The following is a 24,516-nucleotide window of genomic DNA, read 5'->3' as shown; positions in this document are numbered from 1 at the left end:
ATATAAAAGAAAAAAAGGCAAAAGAATGGCTTCGGCATCAGCCTCACACCCCGTGTGAAGGCAGATAAAAACTGGGTCTCCTCCTTTCTCTGAGCAAAGCAAGGACTGGCCCAAAGCCTAAATCAGGCTGGTCCCAGTCGGTGACACCACTCCAGCTTCGCTGCCCTCGGGCTGTTCCCTGCCGATCTCACAGGGCAATAAAAGGCATTACAACCTTTAAAGCAGAGTCAGCGGCAGATACAGGGACACACCCTCGGTTTTCCCAGGAAACTGGGTTGACCGCTCTGACTCCTCTAAAGAACTTTCAGCCCTTGCAGCCTGAGCCGTCCCAGGGCAGAAGGTCCTCACGAGGACTGCCAAGTCATTTGATTTTTAAAACCTAAAACAACCAAAAAGAGATAAACCCAAAACAACCAAAAAGAGATAAATCACTTGTATTGATTTTATTTTAGAAACATCCAAAAATAGCATGTTTTTTCTTTAGCAAAAGCTCTTGTTTTCATTACTAATATGAATCTTCATGTAACAGTGCTCAAGAATGTTTGCTAAAATACACATTCACCCTTGCTAAAATACACATTCACCTGTTTCAAAGCAGCAAAGTTCTCATCTGCTCGACCTCGTTTAGCTGCAGCACTGTTACACAGAGACCTGTTGCTGGTGTTTCTTTCCCTCCAGATAACTCATTCTTTAGGACCCTCAAAGACAAACCATGCAAGCTCAAAGTTACTCATCTAGTTTAAGCTGGTTTTTTGTTTCTAGGAATCGAGAAAATGTTCCAGAAGGGGTGTTTTGATATATTTCACAGTGAAAAAAATAGAGCTAATGGAGCAACCATGAGAAATCCTGCAGCCATTCCTGGAGGTAGTTGGGCAATGCTGTTAAGATTTTGGTTTCTGTACTTACTTTGAACTTAAAAAGATGTCAGGAAACACCGCTTACACTTTTTGGAGGTTTTGATCTTAAAGCTGTTCACCTTTTAAAAACTGAGCTTGACTTTGGACCTAAACGTGGCTCTGTGGAGAGCAGAAAACATGAGCTGGGTACTGAGAGGCTGTGGGGGGTGACTGAGTGGCACTGAAACATGGTGAGGTCACTACAGGATTTATCTGAACCAGGGTGGGTGCTCAGCTGGGAATGATGAAGGAGTCTGCAGTCAGGTGGTGAGTGTGATGGGAAATGATGGAGATGGACCAGGATCCTCACAAGGAGCATCCCACAGCACTTCCCATCACGCCAGGCAGTCTGCACTTCCTTCTGAACCAGAACTTCTCTATTAGACATCACTGTGAGCACATTGCACTGCATCTGGCCTGTCTGAGCTCTTCTCCAGGGACACACACACATCACACGGCCAAGCCTCTGCTCGGGGGCTTTTCTGAGACACTCAGGGAACCTTCTGATCACTTACAGGGTCTGTACAGCAGCACAGCTGAGCCTGGTTTGTGAGGGAAGGAGGAGAACGTGCTTAACAGATCCATTGTGAAATGCAAACCAGCCTTGAAAGGATTCAAATCTGAGGTACAAAGCAGCAGCCTGTGAGAGGAGGGCTGTTCCACTTGGAACTAGGACATTAAGGGAAAAACTAAATAAACCTGTCTGGGCATGACCACAGGCCTCCAAGCAAAGGCTTCCCTCTCTGCTGAAAATAAAACACCAGGAATTCCATCAGTGTTGGCCCTGAAAGACTCCCAAGCTCAGCAGTAAGACTGGGAAAGCCCAGCAGAAGTTAGGGCATTACGTTCAGCTGTCACTTTCAGTTCAGGAGTTTTCCTCCCTCTTCCCTCGGGACTGGTCAATGCAAACTTTCAGCTGTTCTTTCAGATGGACATCCAGGACTTGGAACATCCAGAGGGGTCACCAGGCTCATCTCCCACTTCCAGATGTGGAGGATGTTGTCATAGAAAGAACAAGTGGCTACAATGCTCATTTCTTTGGGGCTGTCTGGAGACCTGGCTGAGTCACTGCCTCTGTCCAGGCCCATTCCATTGGGCCTCTTGGCTCCTGAGTCAGAGCCACTGGCTGACCCCGGATCTGCCCCTTGGGCAGCCAAATCTAAACCTCCCTTTAAACCAGAGCCCCTCACCAGTCCAGGATCCCCAGCCAACTTTGGCCCTGCCCCTGCTGTGAGTGCCACAGCAGGGCTTTCACTCTCCTCATCCAGGATTACATCAAAAGTAGCTGTAGGAGACTCATAAATTATCTTCAGGTTCTGGACCTGCAAATTCAGCCTCTCATCTTCCCCTGATGCTCCCATGAGCTCCTCTGAAGGCTGGCACGCAGCAGCAAGGTCCTGGGTTGCAGCCAAGGAATCCCTTGGACACAGCCTTGACCAGTCAGCCCCATAGGCCAAGGAATTGTGCAGGACATAGGATGACAGGATGATGCATTCCTCTGTGTTTTCCGCTTTAAAAAAAAAAAGATAAATGAAATGACTTAGAAATGAAGTTGTGGCTTGTGGCAGAGTGCTCAGCAGCCATTCCAGCATTGGCTGTGTCCCATGGGAAGAGTTCTCTGGTTACTGCCTTCTTCACCACAGAGTGAAGCACTCCAGGAGGAATGAGGTACTGACTATTTTTCAGCCACCTCTCAATGGCCTTGATTTGCCCTGGGTCAGCAGCAGATGAGAAGAGGGTTTAACATGCATGAGGTTTAAGAGCATCATTATTCAAAGTACCTACAAAGGCTCAAGATAGGCAAGATTGATCACACCACAACCTTCACTGACCCATGAACACACCTGGGGGATTGCCAGGTCCTGGTTATTAATACACTGCAGATGTTCTTCCTGTCAGCTTTCAGCATTTGACTCTGACAGTAAGTAGACATCAAGTTCCTTCCTTCCTCACACAGGAGAAATGCTATCCTCATTTCCTAAACAGTGGATCTGCCCAAGGTCTGGAGAACCCAGGAAGCCAACTATCCTCTGTCAGACTGCATTTGTAATGTGAATGCAAACAGCTTTTCCACCATGGAAGTACCTCGTGATTCACATGAAAGGCTTATTCATGTTATTCTGGATTAACCAGGCTGCAGAGCACTTCCTTCCTGAGGCAATAACCAATTCTCCAGCAGGTCAGTAACTCCTTCTAACAGGAAAGCACCACCTGACGGTCAGGAGAACCTCTCTGAACCATCACAATGAACACAAACCCGGAATGGTTGTGCCCTCCCACCAAACACAAAGGCTTTCCTCCCGTGAGAAGAAGTTATGGGAGATTTGCACACGAACAGTGACAGGGCCTTGGCACAACCAGCAGAGTGCACAGGTGTGGAAAAGCTGGAAGAGTTACCTCAAACTGGAACAGAAGTCTATGGCTGTTAACACCATCTCAATCCTGCCAGCAGGGTCAGAGCTGGAGCTCCCCATTAACCTGAAGGCAGCAAAGGAGAGCAGCAGAGCAGCTCTTCCCTGGACACTCACCCAGGCTCCCGCGGCAGTCGAGGATCTTGAAGCCGCTCTGCATGCAGGCTGCCAAGAGCACGAAATCACACGTGGGGTGCCACTTCAGCCTCCAAACCCCACCTTCCACGTGGGTGTCAGCCAGTGGCTGCTTCATGTTCCTGGTGTCCCACAGCAGCACGTGCTCATCGTAGCTGGGGACACACCACAAAGAGAAAAGCAGCACAGCCCGGTCAGGGCACAGAAGAAAGGTAGGGAAGACCACGTGCTCTGCACCACACAGGATTTCTGAAGAGACAGCAGCACGTTCAGGTAACAGAGGAGGCTGGTCACACCAGGGGAGAGCAGCTGGAAGGGACTCACCTGCCTGTGGCCAGGAGATTCTCCCGGTGGGGACTGCACTGAATGCTGCACACACCCATGGAATGTCTGCAGAGGGAAGAGACAGCAATTCGAGAAGGGCTTCTTCCTTGAATTTTGAGTCCACATTATTTCATCAAGGTGTCCCAGGAGAGGTGAGCTCAAAATTTCAGTCCAGTGACCCACCCAAGCAGAGTTCCATCTACAGTCCAACAGCATTCCCAGGGGCAAAACTTCTACTCACACCATCTCTCAGCACAAGTATTTTCTAATAATATTTACCCCATAAACTGCTGCTCAAAGGCCCTAAGAATTCCAGCAGAACAACTCCATTCCCAGGAGACTTTACTCCCAGAATTAATATTTCCATAGCAATAGTCCCCAGTGTAACTTAAGTTTACATTTAGAATTCCACTGGAGAGCTGTGTATATTGTTTTAATCATATTTTAAAATAAGATATGAAAAGAAATCACTTTGACTAACTAAACAGTGGATTACAAAATATTTTCTAAAAAACATTCCATAATAATATACCCCAATTTAACACACACAAAAATTGCCAAAATAAAAGTGTAAAATCAGGATCCTTTTTTTAGAAACTACCACCCTCTTCACGTGTGCAAGTCAGCACTTGGGTTATCGTGTTGAAGGACATGGAGAAGAAAGTTTCAACCTGAAGCTGTCCTGATGAAAAACACTAATAGATCCATTTCCCAAGGGAAGCAGAACCAGGATCCACTGTCACTGCTCATCTCCGAATTCAGTGGCTTGGGAAGGGGCACAACAACAGTGGGTGTTGCCACCCCACTGCTGAAGGGTGTGGGTGTGGACAGGGCTCACTCACCTCCTGCTGGTGAAGACTGGAGCCTCCGGACTGCACCTGGTGTCCCAACCCTTGAGCAGGCTGTCATCCCCTCCTGCCCGGGGACAAAACACTGTGACCCTCAGCACCAGCCCTGAGCATGGGGCAAAGCAGTGCAGAGTCTGCAGCTCCTCCCGAGGGCAGCTCCAATCTCTGCCCTCTGTGACCAGGACAGCACCCAGGGAACAGCTGGAGCTGGGCCAGGGCAGGCTCAGGCTGAGAGCAGGGAAAGGTTCTTCCCCCAGAGGCTGCTGGGCACTGCCCAGGCTCCCCAGGGAATGGGCACGGCCCCGAGGCTGCCAGAGCTCCAGGAGCGTTTGGACAGCGCTGCCAGGGATGCCCAGGGTGGGGCTGTTGGGGGGTCTGTGCAGGGCCAGGGCTGGACTGATGATGTTGGTGGTCCTTTTCTGCTCAGGACAGTCTGTGATACAGAGCTGATGCTTTCCAGCCCTGGGATCTCATAGAATTTAACAGACACCAAAAATCACATTGAGGCTCATATTGGCAATACCCATCACCACAGAAAACACATCTGTTATCAGTACCCTCACTTTGGTAAGAAACAAACATTACAAGTCATAAAGACTGGACTCAAACAGCTCTCTGGCTCTCTCCACACTGCAAGAGAATATCATCTTTTTTGCCAATAGCCACCCAAAGTACAGTTTTCAGGGGACAGCTTCTCCTCAATAACTCCAACCATTTCCCACCATCAAGAAGCCTTTCACCCCTAAGCAGAGACCCCAGCTCCTTCAAGAGGTGATGCAAACACCATACCCAACCCTGGGAAGTAAAATCCCAAGGAACACTTCCCTAAACAAGGGGCCCCCTCCCCAACAGCCCCAAAGGAGTTTCCCAGCCCATACAGACCTGAATACACAATATCAGTGTCCCAGTAATTAAAAGCAGCAATCCAGGCCTCAAATTTGTGAGCTTCCCACTGGTTCAGGACATGCACAGAAGGAGCAGATTCATCTATGGAGAAAAGATTCAGCTTCCCCTCTGAATCACTGCTGATCACTCTCAAAGGACATCCACTACAGTGGGGTACAGAGAAAACATCGGGAATTACTGCAACAATCAAGTATTTTAATTCAACTAAACACTGACAGACACTGGCAGCATGGTGGCAGGAATGACACGTTCATACCATTCTTTTCAGCTTCAGCCCATTCCATCTTTAAATCACCTACCCCAGTGATCCCTGCTCTCACAGGGAGCAACCACTCACACCCACATCAGGGAAAGAACCACCTCTAGCTCGTCTTTTTCAGAGATGCAAAACTTGACTTCTTACATGCTTCACATTACATCAATAAACAAATTCCATGTGAAGAGGGATTTTTTTTTTCCTCCAAGTCAGACTCACAATGCCCTTTCAGAGCCTCTTCCCTCTTCTGGAGTACAAAGAGATGTTTTATTTCCTTGCTATCACTGAAACCCAAAGCACTGGGCTGATCCTGACCTTTCCTGCTCTCTTCCTGTGCCACAGCACAGTTAGTTTCTAGACACAGTGACATTCCCTGACATGAACTAGGTCCCTTCTGTTTGGTTACCTGCAACTGCAGGCACTGCTTTGGTGGCCTGGGGCTTCTTTCCAGTTCTGATCAAATTATTCAGCCACGCTGAATCTCCCAAATTCCCACATAAGAGATACAGGGCCACCCCCTTCCTGCAGAGATGTGAACAACGTACACTTGGCTTCTAGGAGACGCTACTGGTCTCTCAAGTGACAACAATGACAGACTTTAAAGGGGCTTTTCATCAGAGCAACAGTATTGGGAAGGACAGAGACAAGAAGGAGGAATGTAAGAAGAAAGTCTAACTGGCAATTCTACTTACTCATGAAACAGCATGCACAGAAACAGCTTTAATTAGCAAATTTGCCCTACAGCATTAAGCAATGACTGCCTGACCCCCCTGGTTTCCAGGCTCACACCAAAGGCACCACTCTTCATCTGCACCTACAGAACACACTGACCCTCCTCTTTCAAGGTACAGCTAATTCAGGTTATTTCATGCAGCAATGCCATTTCTGAAATCTCATGTATGAGTGCTTGAGAGAGGAAGGAGCCGCTTCCAAACCAATTCTCTCCTGTTTCTCACTAAGCCATGATTAAACTTCCTACATGTACTATTATTAGCAATTCTTAAGGAGAACTTCACACTAAAATTTCAGCTGTTCTAAGAGCAGAGTTGGAACCAGCAGCTCCATTTGCATCTCGTTCTGGTCTTTCCTTTTAACAAAGGCAGCAGAAGACACATCCCTGGCTCACCTGCTGCTATTCCCCAGAACACAACCTCACATTTGTTGTTTGTTTAGTCTCTGCTCCTGTTCCAGTGGCCACAGTGTTTGTGTTCCTGTTACCTCTGCTCTGGAAACAGCAACTTCTGGAGCAGGGCCAGAGAGACAGCTGGGATCAAGAAAGTCAAAACCACTAAAGACTCCTTCATCCAAGTCCTCAACTTCTCCTGAAAGTTGTCCCACACACACTGGCCCCCAGCCTCCATCCCCACCCTCACCATTGCTCTCGTCCAGTGGACCAGTCCAAGGACAAGGCCAGTCGCTGGGCCCCGAGATCCACCCTGAAGCGTGGCTCCAACATGCAGCTGTTCTTCTACTGGAAACAAAAGGAATGGATTAAGACTGGGAAGACAGCAGGCACATAACGACAGGTGCACTGCTCCCCACGGCAGTTTTCCAGAGACTGATGAGCAAATGAGGGTCCCACACCAAAGAAGCAATGAAATGTCCCCCAGCACTACAATTGCCCAGTGCTGGCTGAGAGGCAGACGTGCACACACAGGATTCCACCCTTCTGCTGCTCATCTCCAAACCACCCTTAAACTCTGCTTCCTCTCAGGGAGTGATAAGTGCAGGAGAAGTGATGACTCAGCTGCTGAATTCCCTTACAGACTGGCCTCTGCTTTCTTTGCTCTGTGAGAATGGCTCTGATCACTCTCTTCACTCACCACCAAAAGAAACCCCACTCCAAAAATTCTCCCTGCTTTCACCAGCTTTGCTCCTTCTGATGTTTCCGTTAGTCCATTCTTGTTTCCAGGGATTGCTTCTGCCCCGCTCCCGCCTCTCCTCCCCCACTTTGCAGGTGGGCAGAGCCCAGCCCAACTCTCTGGTGCCACAAACAAGTTTATAGAATTTATGATAAACATTATCAGAAGACAAAAGAAGCATTAAAAAAGCTAAGGATGCTGAGGAAGCCATGGAAACCACCCAGCTTTCCTGCAAGCCAATGCACACTGCTAGTAAATGCAGAGATGTATCAAACACGGGTTAAAACCAGCTTCAGCAGCAGCAAGCATTGCATCCACCCACCTCACTTCCAGTCAGGTGACAAAATTCCACGGCGCCTGTGGAGTTTGCGATGCCAACCATGGGATGTTCTGCAACAGGAATGTGGCACCTACAAGATCAAGTTAAACAAATCTCTGATGTCCATCTTTCTTGAAGAGAGCAAAGCCATAACTTTCATTCCAACATGCACAAGGAGAAGGTATGTGACCAAAAAAAATCTCGTATTAAGAAAATCTAAGGCTCCTCAAGTTCCCACACACCTGCGAGGAGGGGATTCTGTACAGGGGAGATCTACTATATGTTATTATATAAATAAATGAGGTACAAAATCACAACCAGCCACTCACAAGTCAGCAGAAAGGGTAAAACAGAAACAAGGCAGTCTTTGCTCATTGGAACAAACCGGAAAGTATTTCCCTCCAAGAAGTCAGGAACTGTTCCATTAGTAACTGCTGCTGTTGCTGCCATGCCAAAAAAAGGATCCCCAGAGGAGCAGAGCCCGCTGCTGTGGCACCAAGCCCGGCCGGGCCGGCGTTACCATTTGATGTCCAGGATGGCGGCCGTGTCGATGCGCTGGATCTCGGTCAGCGGGATGTACGGCTGCTCCTCGTTGTAGTGGTACAGGTAGAGCCGCCCCGTCCGGTCAGAGGCCCCACTGCTCCCTCGGGAATCGCTCTGTGGAAAACATGGCAAAGGGCAGGCTCAGCCGCGCTTCTGCTCCCTGCTGGGAGCGGGGAGCGGGGCTGAGGCTCCCAACTGGGCAGTCCCCACCCTGAGGGATGAAAGCCACCATCGGGGCCAGCCATGCTCACCAGAGGGGCCTCTGCCCCTCCTCGAGCCGCCGCAGCCGGGACAAGGCACGGCCCCGCCGCGGGCACCGGCAGGACCGGGGATGGGGACGGGGCTCACCCCGGAGTGGGGCCAAGCGGGGACGGGGGGTTCGCCCTGGTGCGGAGCCGGCCAGGGATGGGGCCAGGGCTCGCCCCGGAGCGGTACCGGGCAGAGACGGGGATGGGAGTTCGCCGCGGAACGGTGCCGGCCGGGCGGGGATGAGGATGGGGACTCGCCCTGGAGCGGGGCCGAGCCGGGGCCGGGGCTCGCCCCGGAGCGGGCCGGGCTCACCTGGTCGGGCGGGCGCAGGTGGTAGGTGCCGCAGGCCAGGATGCTGTGCCAGCCCTCCACCGGGCACCACTCCACCGCGTCCGCGCTGAACTCCGTGTCCACCACCTGCAGCGTGCGCGTCCGGCACGGCGCGGCCATCGCGGGCCGGGCCCTGCTGCGCCGCCGGGGCGGCTCCCGGGAGGCTCCGGGGAGGCGGGGCCGCCGCCCGTCTGCTTCCCGGTCAGGGCGGGCCCGGGGCGGAGCTGCCCCCGCGGAGCCGCCTCTTCCCCCGGCCGGGCAGTCCGCGCACGCCGGCCTTCGGGGGGTTCCGCTCGTTGTCCGCGCCCCCTCCCAACGCGTCCTTCCCGAGGGAAAGAGCTGCGGCTCCAGCCCCGCCCGGTGAAGGACCCGGCCCTGAACCCGGCAGCTGCTCACGAGAGAAAACCGGGATCAGCCTTCCTTCGGCATCTTCCCGGCGCCTCGCTTAGAGACCTTCCCCACCCCGGCACTTCCCGAGGAGACGCGGGCTGACAGCGCTGTTCCTGCGCAGAAGCTGTTCCGGACCTCGGAGCGATCCTGCTCCCTGGCCTGAGGCTTTCCCTTTCCCCTCAGTCCTTTCCCAGTCGGAGGGCGAGTCCTGCACACTCGGGATGCATCCCGCACCCATTCCCGCCGCGGTGCCGCTCCCGTTCTCCCCTGGAGCCTGCATTGCCGCTGTTCCCCAGGCGGAAATCCTGCAGACCCCAAGGTCTCGCTGCTGAGAGACAACAGTCAAGGCCTCGCCGTTTGGTGTTTTCCCGTAACCAACCCTACATTTTATTGACACTGAACTTCATCTCCCGCTCTCTCAATAACATCCTTCTGCAATTCACTCAGCCTTTTATATTATTACACTGAATAACCTCATCAGTGGATGTTGTCAGCTTCATTACTCATTACCTTTTTTCTAAATTATTTTTTATCTATTAGGCATGCATCTGTTAATTTCCCACCAACAAAATAACCCTCCCTTCTACTCTTCCTTTCCTGTCTTTTAAACAGTTGTCTATGTGACATTTCCCTTTTTGACCAGCAGCTTTTTTCCTTAAGTACCTTGAGCAAAGTCATCATGAAGTGCATTTTGGAAGTTCAGATTGTCCCAACCAAATCCCCTTTTCCCTGCTTGTTGATGCCTGTAATTGAAGCAGTTCCAGTAGAGTTTTGAAGCACGATTTCCCTGTACAAAACCCACCCTGCCTCCTTCTTGGTATTCAGCCACTGGTGCTGCATCACAGCGTCCATGGACTTGGGGAGTGCAGGTGGCTGTAGTTTGAAATTCCTCCTAGAAGCTGCTGTGGCATTTGCTGTGACATTGTACCAAGGGAGAGGTCACCAGCCCAGCTGGGAGCTCGGCTTATTCATCCCTGAGCTCCCTCAGAGCCGTAGGTGGCACCGTCTGGTCCTGGCAACTTGTTGCTGCTCATTTCAGCTGAACTTTAATCTCTCCTAAAAGCACTTCTGTTGTGAACAGATTCTCTGTGGAGCTCTCCATATGGAAGTATTACTGTGTGAACTCCACCAGCTCTTTCACATGGAACACATATGCAAACAACTCACTGGATTTTCCTCTGCTGACACTTTCATCTTCAGGTCAGCCCGTCCCTTTGCTGTGCATCAGTCTCTGCTGACTCCAGCAGTCCCCCTGCTCCTGGTGTTTTCAAAACTACTCATACACTTTATGACTTGAACATTCTTCCTATTCCATTTTTCTTTGCATTATTTTGCTGGGTTGGTTTGTTTGCTTTTTCTGCATTTCACCTGCCACTTCTTTCCATCTCTTACATTTGAACGCAGTTCAGTTCACAAAGGATTTCTTCTTACTCTTGAGTATCCCACATGCTCCCATTTAATCCCACCAGCCCCCTTTTGCCCTCAGTGCTGTTTTGCTGGGTGGTGAAGCTTTGCTCCTGGCCCATGTGGTGTCTTACACCATCTCCATGCCCCCCATAAGCATTCTGGTCTTTCAGCTAGGTCAGAACCGGTTTCTCCCCAAGCCTCTGCAGGATGTCTGGGCAGTTTCTTTCCACTTGGGTTGGTCTCACAGCCCTTTAACCCTGTGAGCATCTCTCCTTCCCACCTGCTGCACCCCATCCTCCCAGCCCTTTCCCTCCCACATTCCCTGGCATCAGGATTTCTCCAAGCACCTTCCATCCTGGCTCTGTCCCACCTTTCCCTCATTCCCTCAGGGGAATTTCCCCATTGCCCCACCAGGCCTTGGTCTGCAGCCTGTCCTTGTCCTCACTGCAGCAGCATTACAAACATCAGCACCAACTCCTCCCTGCTCGGTGCTGCTCAAGTGTTTAAGGGCTCTAAGACTGCACTTTGTTTTGATGAACATGATTCCTGGTAATAAAATGGAAAATTAGCAGGACAAATTGCAGCCTTTTAAACAGACAAGGAAAAAAAAGTCAATACTTCTGCCCTGTTCAATGGATTACCCCAAGTAATAATAAAAAAATATTCCTTATGTCCCATTTTATATTAATCAAAAAATGTGCAGTTCATTTCAAGGAAAGAATTAAATGTTTCCTTTAAAAAAAAGGATTACCCATTACAGGAAAATGTGCTTAGATCCCTCTTGGTTTTTTCACACCGAAGAGCATTTTGGGCTGCCTGAACAGAAAAATTACAGTACAACCATGGTTTAAGAGTGGCAACTTGACCAAGTGCCTTCAAGTGAACTTCCAGCAGGAAGTTTCAGAAGTTCTTTGCTATTTCCCAAGGTGCTTAAAGGATGAAAACCCACCCAAATATTAATAATTCAGAACTTCCTGTGCAGATATTAGAAACAGAATATAATATTGGAAGTCCACAGCAGATCAATTTTCTAACAAATTGAATACAAGCAAGACCAACATTGCAACATGAAGTGGCAAAGTGAATCCTGATTGAAAAATCAAAATTCTAAACGGCTTTTACAAAAAAATTTTCACAAAGCACTCCAAGAAAGGCTCTGCATTAAGCACTCAGCAGCTCACATTCTTCTACTGTGAAGCAAGACTAACACCTGGCACTAAATTATCCATTTAGTTCTTCAGGAAACTCAACTGATGTTCCTTACACTTCTAAGGCAAAAATGAAAAAGAAAATGGTTATTCATGAAAAGAAAAATAGGCATGTGCTCTGCAAGGGAAATCTTCCTCCCATTCTACTTTTACTCGTTACTACATAAAAAAAAGCCAAAAAGTCATTCTTGAATTAATGACAACTCTTAAAAAAAGTGAATAAATAATTCAAATTACCCAGTATTAGATATTTAAACATCTCTGCACATGACTGGAGTGTTTGCTATGCTACGGGGAAGCCACGAGGGCAACCACATCCACACACAGCTGCTACCTGAGCTCCCCTACCACTGCCTTCTGTACAAGGGCTTTGGAACAGAAAGCTGAGCCAGCTTCCTAAAAATCCTGGCTGCTCTAAGGCCCATCTCCAGCAGCCCCTCCAAGGCAGCCCTGGCTGCAGTGCCTGGACACAGATCCCAGAGGGTCCCTACAGCCCATGCCAGCTCCTGGGGCACTGCTCCTACCCTGCAGGCACTTCCAGCACCCAGGGGTGACTGAGCTCTGAAGGCAGCTGGAAGGGAAGGGGAAAAAGCCAGAGAGCAGACATGGATTCATTCCAACCTTTACTTTGTTTGCTCTTTTTTTTGTTTGTATTTTCTTTTAAATAGAGCTTCCATGCAGAGTTCTCCAGAGTTAGTGCTGATGCCGGAGCCTGCCCCGCCGGCCTTGGCACTGCCACAGACACTTCTGCCACATGGGAGGAAAAGCTTTTGCTACATGACTTTTTTTCTTTTTTTTTTTTGTTTTGTTTTGTTTTGCTTTTTTTAAACTTTTAGGCCAACAACATGTTCTCATCTGAACATTACAGTTAATGAGTGCTATCAAGAATTCCTAACAAAAACTGTACATGAGTTTACAAACGTATTAACATATAAATAATGAGAAGCTTCCTGCCTGGAGCCTCCACAGTAGTCTTTTTGCTTGAGAATATAATACTGGAAGGGCAGACCCGATCCCTTTCCACAGCACCAGTCAGAGCTGGCTTAGTCCAGTCAGCCGTTCTGCTCAAGCATCACAGGGTTTTTCTTCAGTGCCTCTGGCTTCGATAAGCAGTCTGTCATACTGTGCAAAAGCAAGAGTCCAATGCCTTTGGGAAGGAATCCTGCTGCTGAGAGGCCTCTGCCACCCGGTCATCGTTCTGGTCCGAGCTCCTGCTGGAAGGTCCTTTTCTTCTCCCGACAGTGTTTCTTGTGAGCAGGCCAGTCCTTCTGCTGGCACTGCGAGCCGCAGTACCGCGCCACCTGGCAGCGGCCACAGATGTTGAATTCACGTAACTGGGGACAAAAGATGGCATTAGAGGGGCTGCTCAGGGCCCAGGAGAACCTCAGCATCGCTCCCGAGGGGCACCCCAACAGCATTCCCAAGAGAACCCAACAGCATTCCCAAGGAGCTCCATGGTCGGGTCTTGCACGCCTTTCACACACAGGTGACAGGACAAGGATAAACAGCCTTAAGCTGAAGGAGGGCAGGGATAGATGGGATATTGGGAAGAAACTGTTCTCTGTGAGGCTCTGGCACAGGGTGCCCAGAGCAGCTGTGGCTGCCCCTGGATCACTGGAAGTGTCCAAGGCCAGGCTGGACAGGGCTTGGAGCAACCTGGGATAGTGGAAGGTGTCCCTGCCTGTGGAATGAGAGGAATTTTAAGGTCCCTTCCAACCCAAACCAGGCTGGGATTCTGGGATTCTATGAAACACAAGATCCACCATGAGTATCAGAGAATCAAAGGGGTTTGAAGCAATTTCTGTGGTTTTACAGTTGCTCTTATAAAATGAGCTTAATAGACAAAATATTGGAGCATTGCACATTTGTTGTCACAGTGCTGCCATTTTGTCAACTTAAGTTCTGTTTTCAACTACAAACACCTGAAATTCAGAAAGTATCAGGAAGGCTGCACAAGCTCAGCCACTGCCAAAGTTACTGTTATCCAGGGAGCTTTTGGGCACAGGCCCAAATTAAAGGCAGAGCTCCCTCTGCTTCAAATACAGGGCATTTAAGATGATTTTTGCAAACATTCCCTTCCCCAAAGCAGGAAGTGGAACACAACGGGTTTAGCCCGCTCAGCATCTGCTCTCACAAGAAAAGCCCTTTATAGATAAGGCATCTGTGTGACAGAGGCACAGCCCTTGCACAGCTCATTCTCTCCCTCCTGATGTTGCTTTATCTTCCTCCAGCAGAACCTTTCCTCCCAGCTCTGCCCTGAATGAAGGCCACTCCAATTCACCTTCTGCTCAGGAAATGGTAACCAGGTTATTTTTTGATTCCATGACTGCCCAAACCCTCTTACAATGCTTCCTGCTGCCTCACACAGCTGCTCACTCATCCCAGCTCTGCTCCCTGGAGGAAAGCTTCCACCTGGCTTTTTGTGCACTCTGCAGAAATCACCCTCCTCCCAGCAGCCCAGTAACATCCACTGCTCCAATCAAACCCACGTTCCCTCCAGCTGAAAATTACCACAGGGTCTGGAGGTTCAGGCCAAAGAAAACCTGAGTGGAAGAAAATTATTGGTTTTAGCCACTGAATGGCTCACATAAAGCTCTGCATTTTAAATAACAAATAAATCCCTGGACACACCATTAGCCCAAGGCACTCCATGCTCACTCCCAGCTCTCTGAGCCCACCTGTTTTTCAATCATTGTGCAGGGAGGGTAGTGACATTCATAGTAAGTGCAGGAGTTCTCTTCCTCCTCCACAACATCCCCGTTAGCGTTGTAATATCTGGTTACATTCAGGACAGGAAACTGCTCTTCTATGGGGTCTGTAGGAAGCTGCTGGATTGCCAGCCAGTACAGACTTTGTTCCCTGGAAAAAAAAAAAAAACAAGTACCAATTTGGTACACCAATTCATAATAATCATACAGAGAAACTGACTCCAAATTTATTAATAAATAAGGTTAACATTGTATTTAGCCTCACACTGCACATACTGCTCATATATTGGGTATTTTTAGGGTTATTTTAGCCCAAGTGCAAAACTCAGAAGTTTAAAAGTATCAATCAAGAAACATTTCTATCAAGCAAAACTATTTCTGTGCAAAATTATTCACACCAAGTCAAAATTTATTTCTGGCTTGAAGTCTGTTCCTTGCTCTTGAACCCCCAAAATCACACAGAGCATTTGTAATTCACTACAACTTCTCAAAATCAGTTTAAGCAGCTCCCAACATCCCGATCTTAAAGGTGCTGCAGGTGTTTCAGGAGAAGAGTGTGATGTGAAGTCTGGGATCTCCCACTGTGTAACATCCCTGATTATCCAGATCCATCCTGGCACAAAGAGTTTGATGTGCTGAGTAGCATCAGTGAAACCCAGCCCGTGGGAAGCTCCCACAAGCTGCTGGTGAGAGGTGCTGGAAGCTGAGCCCAGACTGACACTGAGTGAATCCAACCCCAACCCACAACTTCCATCACGAGCATTTTGCAGTTCCCTGTTCCTGCAGGTCACACTGGAATTTCGGTGCCTGAGAGGCAGAAGGCAGCGAGATGTGCAGCTTTCCCTGAGCCTCTGCTCAGCTGGGAGGGCACAGAGGCTTCCTGCTCCTCCTGGCACAGCAGGACCTCAGCACAGCCCCGAGGGTGAGATGGTCCCTGCACAGCAGGGATGGTGAGCACAGACTGTGCCCCAGGTGAGGATGCCAGGACAGAGTGATGCATAAAGCGTCCAAGGTCAAATCAAAAAGGCTCTGGCAAGGCAAAACTCACTAAAGGAAGGAGACAACATTTGAAGAGATCTTCATTCCCCCTTGCCAGGTGCTGCCATACCTTTGTTTGCTAGAGATTTCCTCAGCCTTGGGCTTCCACCCCCACGGGACGAGGCGCAGATTGTCCAGGCGGTTGTCCACGGTCACCGAGTTCAGGTGCACCACCTGAAAGCCAGGAGCAATCCCTCCCCGGTGCCTCTCCCTGCAGGAGACAAAACCAACCTGAAGGTCAGTGATGACCAAGAACAGCTAAAAAACAAAGGATCACACCAATTCCAGAGGCAATGTGATTGGGACCTGCTGGGATTGGGATTGGGCACTGGGCTGCCCAATGGCAGACTCCAGTGGCTACTTCAGACAGGGCAAGTCCCAGGAGAAAGTGCCTTTTTCCAGCAGGTGATTTCAATTATAAATTAGTTGAATGAAAAGGGTATAGAGTTCAGAGTATAGAGTAATTTTAAGCATACTGCTTAGTTCCAGAGTCTATTCCTGCAGTTACTGCTAGAGATCCTTGGAATTAGTGTTCCTTGAAAGGTGCCAATGCTGGCTTATTATTTTCATAGGAAATTCTATCAGACACATTTGTGCAAGTTTGGCACTGGTGTGGAGCCACAGAGCTTGTGAAGGAGCCTCCCTGAGCAGCCACAGGACAGAGGTTTCACCGAGTATGCAAACGCTTTTTAGACTCTAATTGTGTGTAACACACTGAAAGTCTGAAATGACTCCACAACTGACCAAGAGACACCTTGCCCAAAACCCAGAGCAGGACTAAGCCAGGATGGCTGAAGGGGGGATCTTCCCTACTGCCTTCTAAGAGTTTCCAATTCCCCCTCCCCCTTCTTTTCACCCCTCCTTTCTCTGTTTCATCAAGTTCTCTGTCGAATACCCTCATGTCTGGACAAGTTTCTGTACCACTTCTTGCAGGAATCCCCATCCCAGCTGAAATGCAAGGCTTGGACAGAAGGCTGTGCCCCTGTGTTTGTTCTGCCATGAGGAACTTCCCAGCACAGGAGCACAGGGGCCAAGCAGAGCTGACAGCACTCACTGAGGTAACCCAGCACCTCCTCCCTGGAGATCTTCCAGCAGCTTCCCACAGCTTCACCCAAACCCAGCCTGGACACTGAGTCCTGCTCAGCCTTTACTGAACATTTCAGCTCAAACAGTTCATTTAATTTTCAAGAGATACTTGCCTGAGTTAAAAAATTCCCACTTTTTTTTATCCTTTACAAAGCTCAGCATTACCCAGCAGAACAGAAAACTCATTTCACTGGGATCTACAATGAAAAATGGAGGATTTTGTTTTCCTGCTCAAAATCCATCCAGATATGGATAAGTTATATACCTTGGGGGTAAGAAAAACTCTTGCCCCAAAACTTCCTAGAATTTAATGAGCAGAATCCCCTTGGGGAGGCTACAAGCAGCAGCTACACACAGACTGTGCTCCAGCTCCCACAAGGAGCTGCAAGGACACCCTGCACGAGAACAGAGCCTGGAGCCTCCTACCAGGGAGTCTGCTGGGCCTCCATGGAACAGGGAAAAGTTCTTCCCTTTGAAGGTAAAACAAATAAAATCCTTCTTTTGGGGAAGAAGAAACCAAACTACACACATAAAAGCAAACAAACTATGGCAAGGAGTCTGCTGAAGTGCCCTAAAGGAGGAATCCTGGAATCCCAGCTTGATTTGGGCTGGAAGGGACTTTAACATTCAGCTCATCCCCTGCCATGGGCAGGGACACCTCCCACTGTCCCAGGCTGCTCCAAGCCCCAATGTCCAGCCTGGCCTTGGGCACTGCCAGGGATCCAGGGGCAGCCCCAGCTGCTCTGGGCACCCTGTGCCAGGGCCTGCCCACCCTCCCAGGGAAGGATTTCCCAATATCCCATCCAGCCCTGCCCTCTGGCACTGGGAAGCCATTACAGGAAAAGCTACTTTTGAGTTGTTGAAGGCCAGCAGAGGGTCTGGCAAAGGGAATCAGGAATCCTGAGGGCTCCAAGTGGGAACCCAGGAACTGGTGAACTGCTGAAGGTGCACAGCACTCACATATGGAGACAGAGAAGGAGAGAAGGTTCTTAGAATGAGCCTAGGACAAAGTGCCAACTGGAGAGATGGGACAGATAGGAGCAAGGAATCTGGGAGGAGGAGACAGAGGTTCAGAGCAAGAAAAACTGAGCAGGGGGGGAAAGGAAGGGGATTCCAAGACTAAGTTAAGAAATATTTTAAAATTTGATTGGATGAGAGTTTAGAAACTGCTAGAGTTGGGGAAAGAGGGAGGATTATGAGAGATTGCTCCCGACACTGGGAAGTCACAGCAGAGTGGCACATACTCACCCCTGCTCCTCCACAGCCCAGATCTGCACCCACCACCCCAAAAAGCAAATTCTGACCAAATCCCCTCCCACACTATGCCAATCTTTCCCCCCTGTATGAAACCCCATTGATCTACATCACTGGCAGCTTCTCTGTGACCTCAAGTGACAAAAGCCTAAGTAAAGATGGAAGTTGGGCCTTGCTGGTGAGCAGTGTTGAACACCGCTGCACTGAGGTGTCAGAACTGGTAATGCCAAATTCAGCGTGGTCCCTTCTCTGCACACATCACAAAGGAAGCTTTGAATGCATGAGCACCTCCCACTCCCCTCCCCAGGCCTCAGTCTGAACCATGGACCTCCCCAGTTCATCCAAATTGGGCAGCAAGGACAGGCTGTGGAGAACCTGCCTTATCCCTTGGAGAAGGAGCAGAGAAACATCAGTAATGCAGCCAAAACTCCTGCAGGGCTGGAGCTTCTGCCTCTCCCTGCACTCCTGAGCTCCTGCAAGATGCCAGGCAAAACCCTTCCAGCAGGATTTTCAGGGAATTATCTGGATTCTGCTCTTTTGGTATTTCAGCAGCTCAGAACTCAGGACTGGAATACAAGTGCAGACACAGCAATTCCAGGCACCAGGAACCAGAACTGAGCCTGTTACAGGCAGCAAGATGGTAAGTGCTCTAAAAAAAACCCTAAAAACCCCCAGAAATGAGGTCTTGGATGTCTTTTTGAACATGCAGTTGGTGATACTTATGACTAATCCCCTGCTGCTGCTGTTCCCCAGGGAACATCTCTGCACCCAGCAGAACACAGAGAGCTGGGATTGCTCCACAGGGAACGGGCTGAGGAGATGAGACTTCTGCAGAGACATCCAAACCTGCTCTGAGGGAGCCAAAACTCCATGTGGAAATCACAGCAAGCACCAGAGAGGCTGAAGAACCATCAGGAAGTTCCTCCTGTAAGAATTTTTGCAGCTTATGTGGGGAATTTCCAGCTCTTGGTTGCCTTTTGATCCCACAGTTCCCTCTGCACAGGGCAGCAGGAGGGCTCTGGGAGAAGGTCCTGTCACTGTTGCAGCTCCAGGCTTTCTATCCCAAGGGCCTCCTGACATGAACAAAACGACCTGCTTAACTTATAAAGAAAAAAGAATTCAAAGATCTGTTTTACTTGTATCTATTACATGCCACTCACTGTATCTTAAACCAGAGGCACACAGCTGGGCTGGGTTTTCATGTTTTTGGGGATCCATGTGCAGAGAACAACTGAATTGCACACCTACACCTGCAGCAATCCACGTTCCTTGGTTTTCATCCATCCCAGGAGTGAGGCTGGTACTGGGAAGTGCAATCACTGCCTGGCTCTGCCCAGCTCTCCTGACTCTCACAGGCTCCAAACCCCCAACACAGCCCCTCCTCACCCAAGGAAGGACCTGCCACTACTCTCCAGTTCTGGTTTGTGCTCAGGGCAGCCCCCAAACTGCTCTGTTTAGCTGGGGCAGAAGCTGCACAGCCCCTGCAGCCAAAGTCACCAGAGGCTCAGCCATGGACCTGCAGTGCTTGGGCTGCAACTGAAGATCAGCAACACAAACACCCTCAGGACTAAAAGGATTTCACAGCAACAGCAGAGATATTTTACATTTTCTAGTCCAAAAATCTGCCTTTGCAACTCCAGAACTGCAGCTCTGCTTGCCTGGCAGCTGATACCCCCCTCTGTGCCTCTCCAAAATCCCCATTACACACAAATCTCTTATTTTTCACCCCAGCCCATGCTCGAGTGACACAATTTGAATTTCCTAACTGAATACGCTCAAATTACTTCCTAATTTGAGTACAACAAGCCAGAAGAGGCAATGGCTGGGCTGTGCCATAAACAAATAGCTGGGCTGTCATCATTTGCACAGCCTTCAACAACTGACCTGAATCATTTTAAGGTGCTCTTTAATGCTACTTACAGATAATAATTATGACTGTCTGAGGTTCACAGTTAGCAGCAGCTGTCAGTGATTTGCTCCACATGCTGCAGCCAATTTCATAACTTCAACAAAAGTTCTATGTGCAATAAGATTAAACATTAACAGATGCAGGTTAAAATCCATATTTAATAAGCAGATTGGAAATAATAATAATGGTCTGATAGTCTTCCTGTCTCCTTCCTCTTGTGCAGAGCCTGGTTCTGGGGAATAAAAGGTAACCTGGAATGATAAAGGGCATCCCGGGCACTGTGACTTCCAAGGATATGGAACTGAATAGAAAATATGCTTACTTTTTCCAAAAAGGATTTTAAAAGAACTAAGGTTTCTTCAGCAGATCCCACCTTTTCTATAAACCCATCAACATCTAGAAAGAGCAATAGATCAGCTCAGAGGGTGAGCTGCTCTCACACATGAGGAAATCGGCCCCTGATTCTTAATGTTAATCCTATGAAAGATTTCAAGGATTTGTACAGTATGGAAAATAAGATGCAGCAGCTGATATGACGAACCATCAGCATCACTTCAGGCAGTTTTGCAGAAAGCCATAAAAAACACCTCAAAGTTATCAGAAGCTCCCTCTATCCAGTGCTCTGCCAATTGTCAGTGGACAAAAAACCCCACAACAAACCTTCACCTTGTCTTCACCTATTAAATGGTGCAGGTCCCCTGTTTTTCCCCCCAGCTGAAGTGTGAGCAGCATTTCTCAGGTGTAAGCAGGGTCTCCATGAACCACACTCACCTCTCACTGCTTTCCCTGCCTGGAATGTTTCACAGGCTGTGCCGTGTGAGGACTCTGCACACCAAAGCCCTGTGGGCACCCTGTGCTGGGTTTCCAACTCTCCTGAGGGGACTTAAGTTACTACAGGCAGAGCAATCACCCCACACGAGTTGGTGGCAGCAAACTGGGTGAACCCTTAGCTTTTCTCTCCCTCCAGTACCCACCAGAGCAGCTCGTGCAGGAGGCGGCCTGAGCCCCGGCCCCGGTTCTTGTCGAACGCGTAAGCGAAGATTTTAGCACCATTCCCATCAGCATCCACCTCCATCCGAGCCTAGAGGGAAGGGAAAGGCTGTGAGATCACCCCACACAGGGCAGCAGAGCCCCTGCTCCACTGGGATGGGGGTGGACCCAACATTTCACACTCGTCCCTGTGGGTCACTTGAGCTCGGTGCCATCTGAGCTGTCTCAAACCCCCAAGGGGACCCAACGAGCCCGGCTGGGAAAGGGCAGGGAGGAGCTGCCTGCAGAAGGAACAGCAGGAATCCAGCTCTGGGGCTGGGATTCACGTCAGGATCCACATTCTGTCCCTGTGCAGCCAGCAGGGCTTTGCTTTAAGCACTGCCCCTACACCCACCTCACTGGGGTGCTCCCGGGAGTGAGGGCCTGGCCTTTTCCCTGCACTCCACAAGGTTGTGTTGGTGCCAAAGCTCACAGAGGGCAGCAAGAACTTGATCCATTTGGGACAGTCACAGTGTGCTACTGCCACCAGTGACAGGGACACTGGTGGCTGCCAGAGGGGAGGCGTGGACAAACAGGGAGTGTTCTGGCAGCAGCACTGCCACAACTCCTAAAATTCCTAAGAACAGCCCCAAAACATCCACTGCACAGCAAGAATGTAACAAGTGATGGCCCCTCCTCCAAAAGAGCCTGATTTGTTGAATATTTTGTAATAATTTTCTTTCACTTTCAAAGCCTTGCTGGAACCCACTTACCCTCTTCCAGTGGATGTTAAGAGTAAAGGACACATTTTTTTGGTCCCATAATCACTTACAATAATGCAGGGTTTTTTTTATCCAAGAGTAAGTGCAGAGTGAACATTTTTAATGTTTGCCAAACCACAGGAGGACAAATTACCAGTTCTCCAAAAGCATACATATAGTATGAAAACTAAAAACTGCATAATAAATTAGTAAATACATGTTTTAAACCAGTGTTCATCTAATTTAAAAAAAAAAAACGGAAAACGCAGAACTTTTCCTGCTTGGAAGCCTCCACGTTGGGACTTCAGTAACTTAAAACTGGTTCTTTTTCCCCCAATCAGGGGAGCTGCAGGCACAGCACTTCCACGAGCGGTTTGATTGGAGCAGAGCACAAGCAAAGCGAAAAGCCGAAGCTCCAGCGGGAGCCCGAGCACCGCCGGGCCCGGGAGGGCGCGGGGAGCGGCGGCGGGGCCGGGGCAGCCCCGGGCGGGGAGGGGAGGCACAAAACCCGGTCAAATAACGCGAGGGGAGCGCGGGCAGCGGGGCCCTCACCTCGAAGGAGTAGCTCTCCACCAGCGGGATGTCCTGCTCGTCGATCAGCGTGTACTTGGTCTGGAACACAGAGAGAGCCCCGTCAGCGCGACCGCACGGCCCGGCACGGCTGCGGCACGGCTCCGGGACTGCACGGCACGGTTCGGCAAGGCCCGGGACTGCACGGCACGGCTCTGTAAGGCCCCGGCACGGCCCCAGAGCGGCTCGGTAAGGCACAGCACGGCCCGGCACAGCACTTCCCTCCCCGCCCGGCAGCACCGGCCGGCCCGCCCGTCCGCTGCCCCCCGCCCAGCCGGACCCCTCGCCCCGGCCCCGCCGCCCCCCGCCCCGCCCGGCGCGGCCGAGCCCGGCCCGGCCCGCCGGCGCCCCGCGCCCACCTTGCCGGCCACCCGCCCGAGCCGGACGATGCCCAGCTTGAAGTCGGTCATGGCGGGGCCGGGCCGGGGCCGCCGCTCGCCCCGCGCCGCTGCCACGCGCCGCCGCCTCGCGCACACCCGGGGGGCGGGGCCGCCGCGCCACCGCCCCCCCGCCGCCCCTCGGCCAATGGCGGCCCGCGCCACCGCCCACCCTCGCCCGGCGGACCAATGGCGATCCGCGCCTCCGTGACGTCACCCCGCGAAAGCCGCGGCCGCGGCCAATGGGCGCGCGGCGCGCCGCGGCTCGGATCACGTGGGACGGGGCCGCGGGCGCGGGCGCGGGAGGCGCGGGCGGTGACGTCACGTTCGCGGGAAGCTTCGTGCCGGCGGCAGCGGGGGCGTGGCCGCGCTTAAAGGGACCGCGCCCCCCCGGGGGCCGGACGGGGACGACGGGGACGGGGCCGAGGACACCCCCGGGGACCCTGGGAAAGGGCCAGGGACACCCCCAGGGCCGGCGAACCCCGGGCTCGCTGCCGGCGGCACATGGCGGCCCGGCCCCGCCGCGTGGATGCGCCGCCGTTCGGGCGCTCCGGGGGCCGGGACGTCCCGCAGGCGGGGCCGGGCAGCCCCAACGGGCCGTGCGGGGGGAGCCGCGCCCCGGCCGGACCGGGCCGGGATCAGAGTGTCCAGAGGTGCAGAAATCCACAGGGATCATGGCGTCCAAGTGCCGGCCCTGCCCAAGGCACCCAACAATCTCTCGCTGTGCCCGAGAGCGGTGCTGGGCTTTGCCTGGGGGTGGTGAGGTGGCCCCCGGAAGGGGCTGTGGAGCCCAAACTGGCCGTGCCCTGCGTGGGGACGGCAGCCAGGCCCAGCTGGGACACGACAGAGGGACCACAGAGCTGTTGTGGGGTCACTGCAAGGGACTCCCCAGGAGAGCAGTTACTGCCAGCCCTGGGGGTTACTTCAGCACCTGTGAGGGTGTCACAGCAATTTTTTGGTTCAGATTTCAGCCCAGTGGATTCTCTGCATCTTCCTTCCCTCCAAAAACCCTAAAGATTTGTGGGATCCTTCTCCCACAGCTGCTCCATCTGCTCATCCCCAGCCTGGATTGATCCCAGGAGTTGGCCCCGACCCAGGTGCAGCTCCAGCACTTGGCATGGTTAAACCTCACAAGGTTCCCATGGGCCACTTCTCAAGCTTGTCCAGGTCCCTCTGGATGCCATCACATCCCTCAGATGTGGGACTGCACCCTCAGCTTGATGTCACCTGCATGCCTGCTGAGGTTGCACTTGATGTCTTCATTAATAAAGGTATTAAATTAAACAATAAATGATCAGCAAGATGGGTGATGTTAATGTGGGTTATTACCTTTGGAACCCTCTGCCTCCTTTTAAAGGAGCCCAATTTGGAAAAAATGAATTTTTGGCAGGGCAAACCCTCCTTCCAAGCACTGCTTTGCTTCTACCAGAGCCCCTGCCCTCGGGCAGCATGGGAAAGGTTAGGGATCCTTTCCATAGAACACCCCTTAAGCAAAAGGAATCATTTTTCCAATTGTTTCCAGCACTGCCAAGTGGAGGAAAACCCCACTGCTGCCCCCCAAGAGCTGCCCAAAGCACAGCCACACCAGGGAGGGACAGACAGATCCCTGAGCTCGTGGGATTCCCATGTCTGGGAATACCCAGGTCGGGTTTTGCTCAGTTTTGCTGGAGGAGCGAGGAGGGTCCAGCTCCCCTCCACACTGACAGGGACACAGTGGGATGTCCTGGACAGTTGGTGTCTGCCAGGGCTCATGCATTTGA

At 51.1% G+C, this 24,516-nt stretch overlaps 2 protein-coding genes across 3 annotated transcripts; both read right to left on the bottom strand.

The window, feature by feature from the left end:
* Nucleotides 1–428: 428 nt before the first annotated feature.
* On the bottom strand, nucleotides 429–9,250 carry DPH7 (diphthamide biosynthesis 7). Of its 2 annotated transcripts, XM_069031706.1 has the most exons (9): nucleotides 9,062–9,250; nucleotides 8,478–8,614; nucleotides 7,961–8,048; nucleotides 7,150–7,244; nucleotides 5,497–5,663; nucleotides 4,609–4,681; nucleotides 3,767–3,832; nucleotides 3,425–3,597; nucleotides 429–2,406 (listed from the first exon to the last, which is right to left on the bottom strand). In XM_069031706.1, the coding sequence occupies exons 1-9, from the start codon at nucleotides 9,197–9,199 to the stop codon at nucleotides 1,796–1,798; spliced, it is 1,548 nt and encodes a 515-aa protein (XP_068887807.1). In that variant the 5' UTR covers nucleotides 9,200–9,250; the 3' UTR covers nucleotides 429–1,795. The 2 variants fall into 2 exon arrangements, with proteins under 2 accessions (XP_068887807.1, XP_068887808.1); XM_069031707.1 differs by lacking the exons at nucleotides 8,478–8,614; nucleotides 9,062–9,250 and adding an exon at nucleotides 8,343–8,458.
* Nucleotides 9,251–11,853: 2,603 nt separating this feature from the next.
* On the bottom strand, nucleotides 11,854–22,859 carry ZMYND19 (zinc finger MYND-type containing 19). Its single transcript, XM_069031938.1, has 6 exons — nucleotides 22,739–22,859; nucleotides 22,362–22,421; nucleotides 21,054–21,160; nucleotides 15,901–16,041; nucleotides 14,763–14,943; nucleotides 11,854–13,418 (listed from the first exon to the last, which is right to left on the bottom strand). The coding sequence occupies exons 1-6, from the start codon at nucleotides 22,787–22,789 to the stop codon at nucleotides 13,275–13,277; spliced, it is 684 nt and encodes a 227-aa protein (XP_068888039.1). The 5' UTR covers nucleotides 22,790–22,859; the 3' UTR covers nucleotides 11,854–13,274.
* Between the last annotated feature and the right edge of the window lie 1,657 nt (nucleotides 22,860–24,516).

Source organism: Aphelocoma coerulescens, chromosome 17 (genome assembly GCF_041296385.1).
Source record: "Aphelocoma coerulescens isolate FSJ_1873_10779 chromosome 17, UR_Acoe_1.0, whole genome shotgun sequence".
Taxonomy (NCBI): domain Eukaryota; kingdom Metazoa; phylum Chordata; class Aves; order Passeriformes; family Corvidae; genus Aphelocoma; species Aphelocoma coerulescens.
Note: the sequence above shows the minus strand (reverse complement) of the source record. Positions and strands in the feature narration are given on the sequence as shown.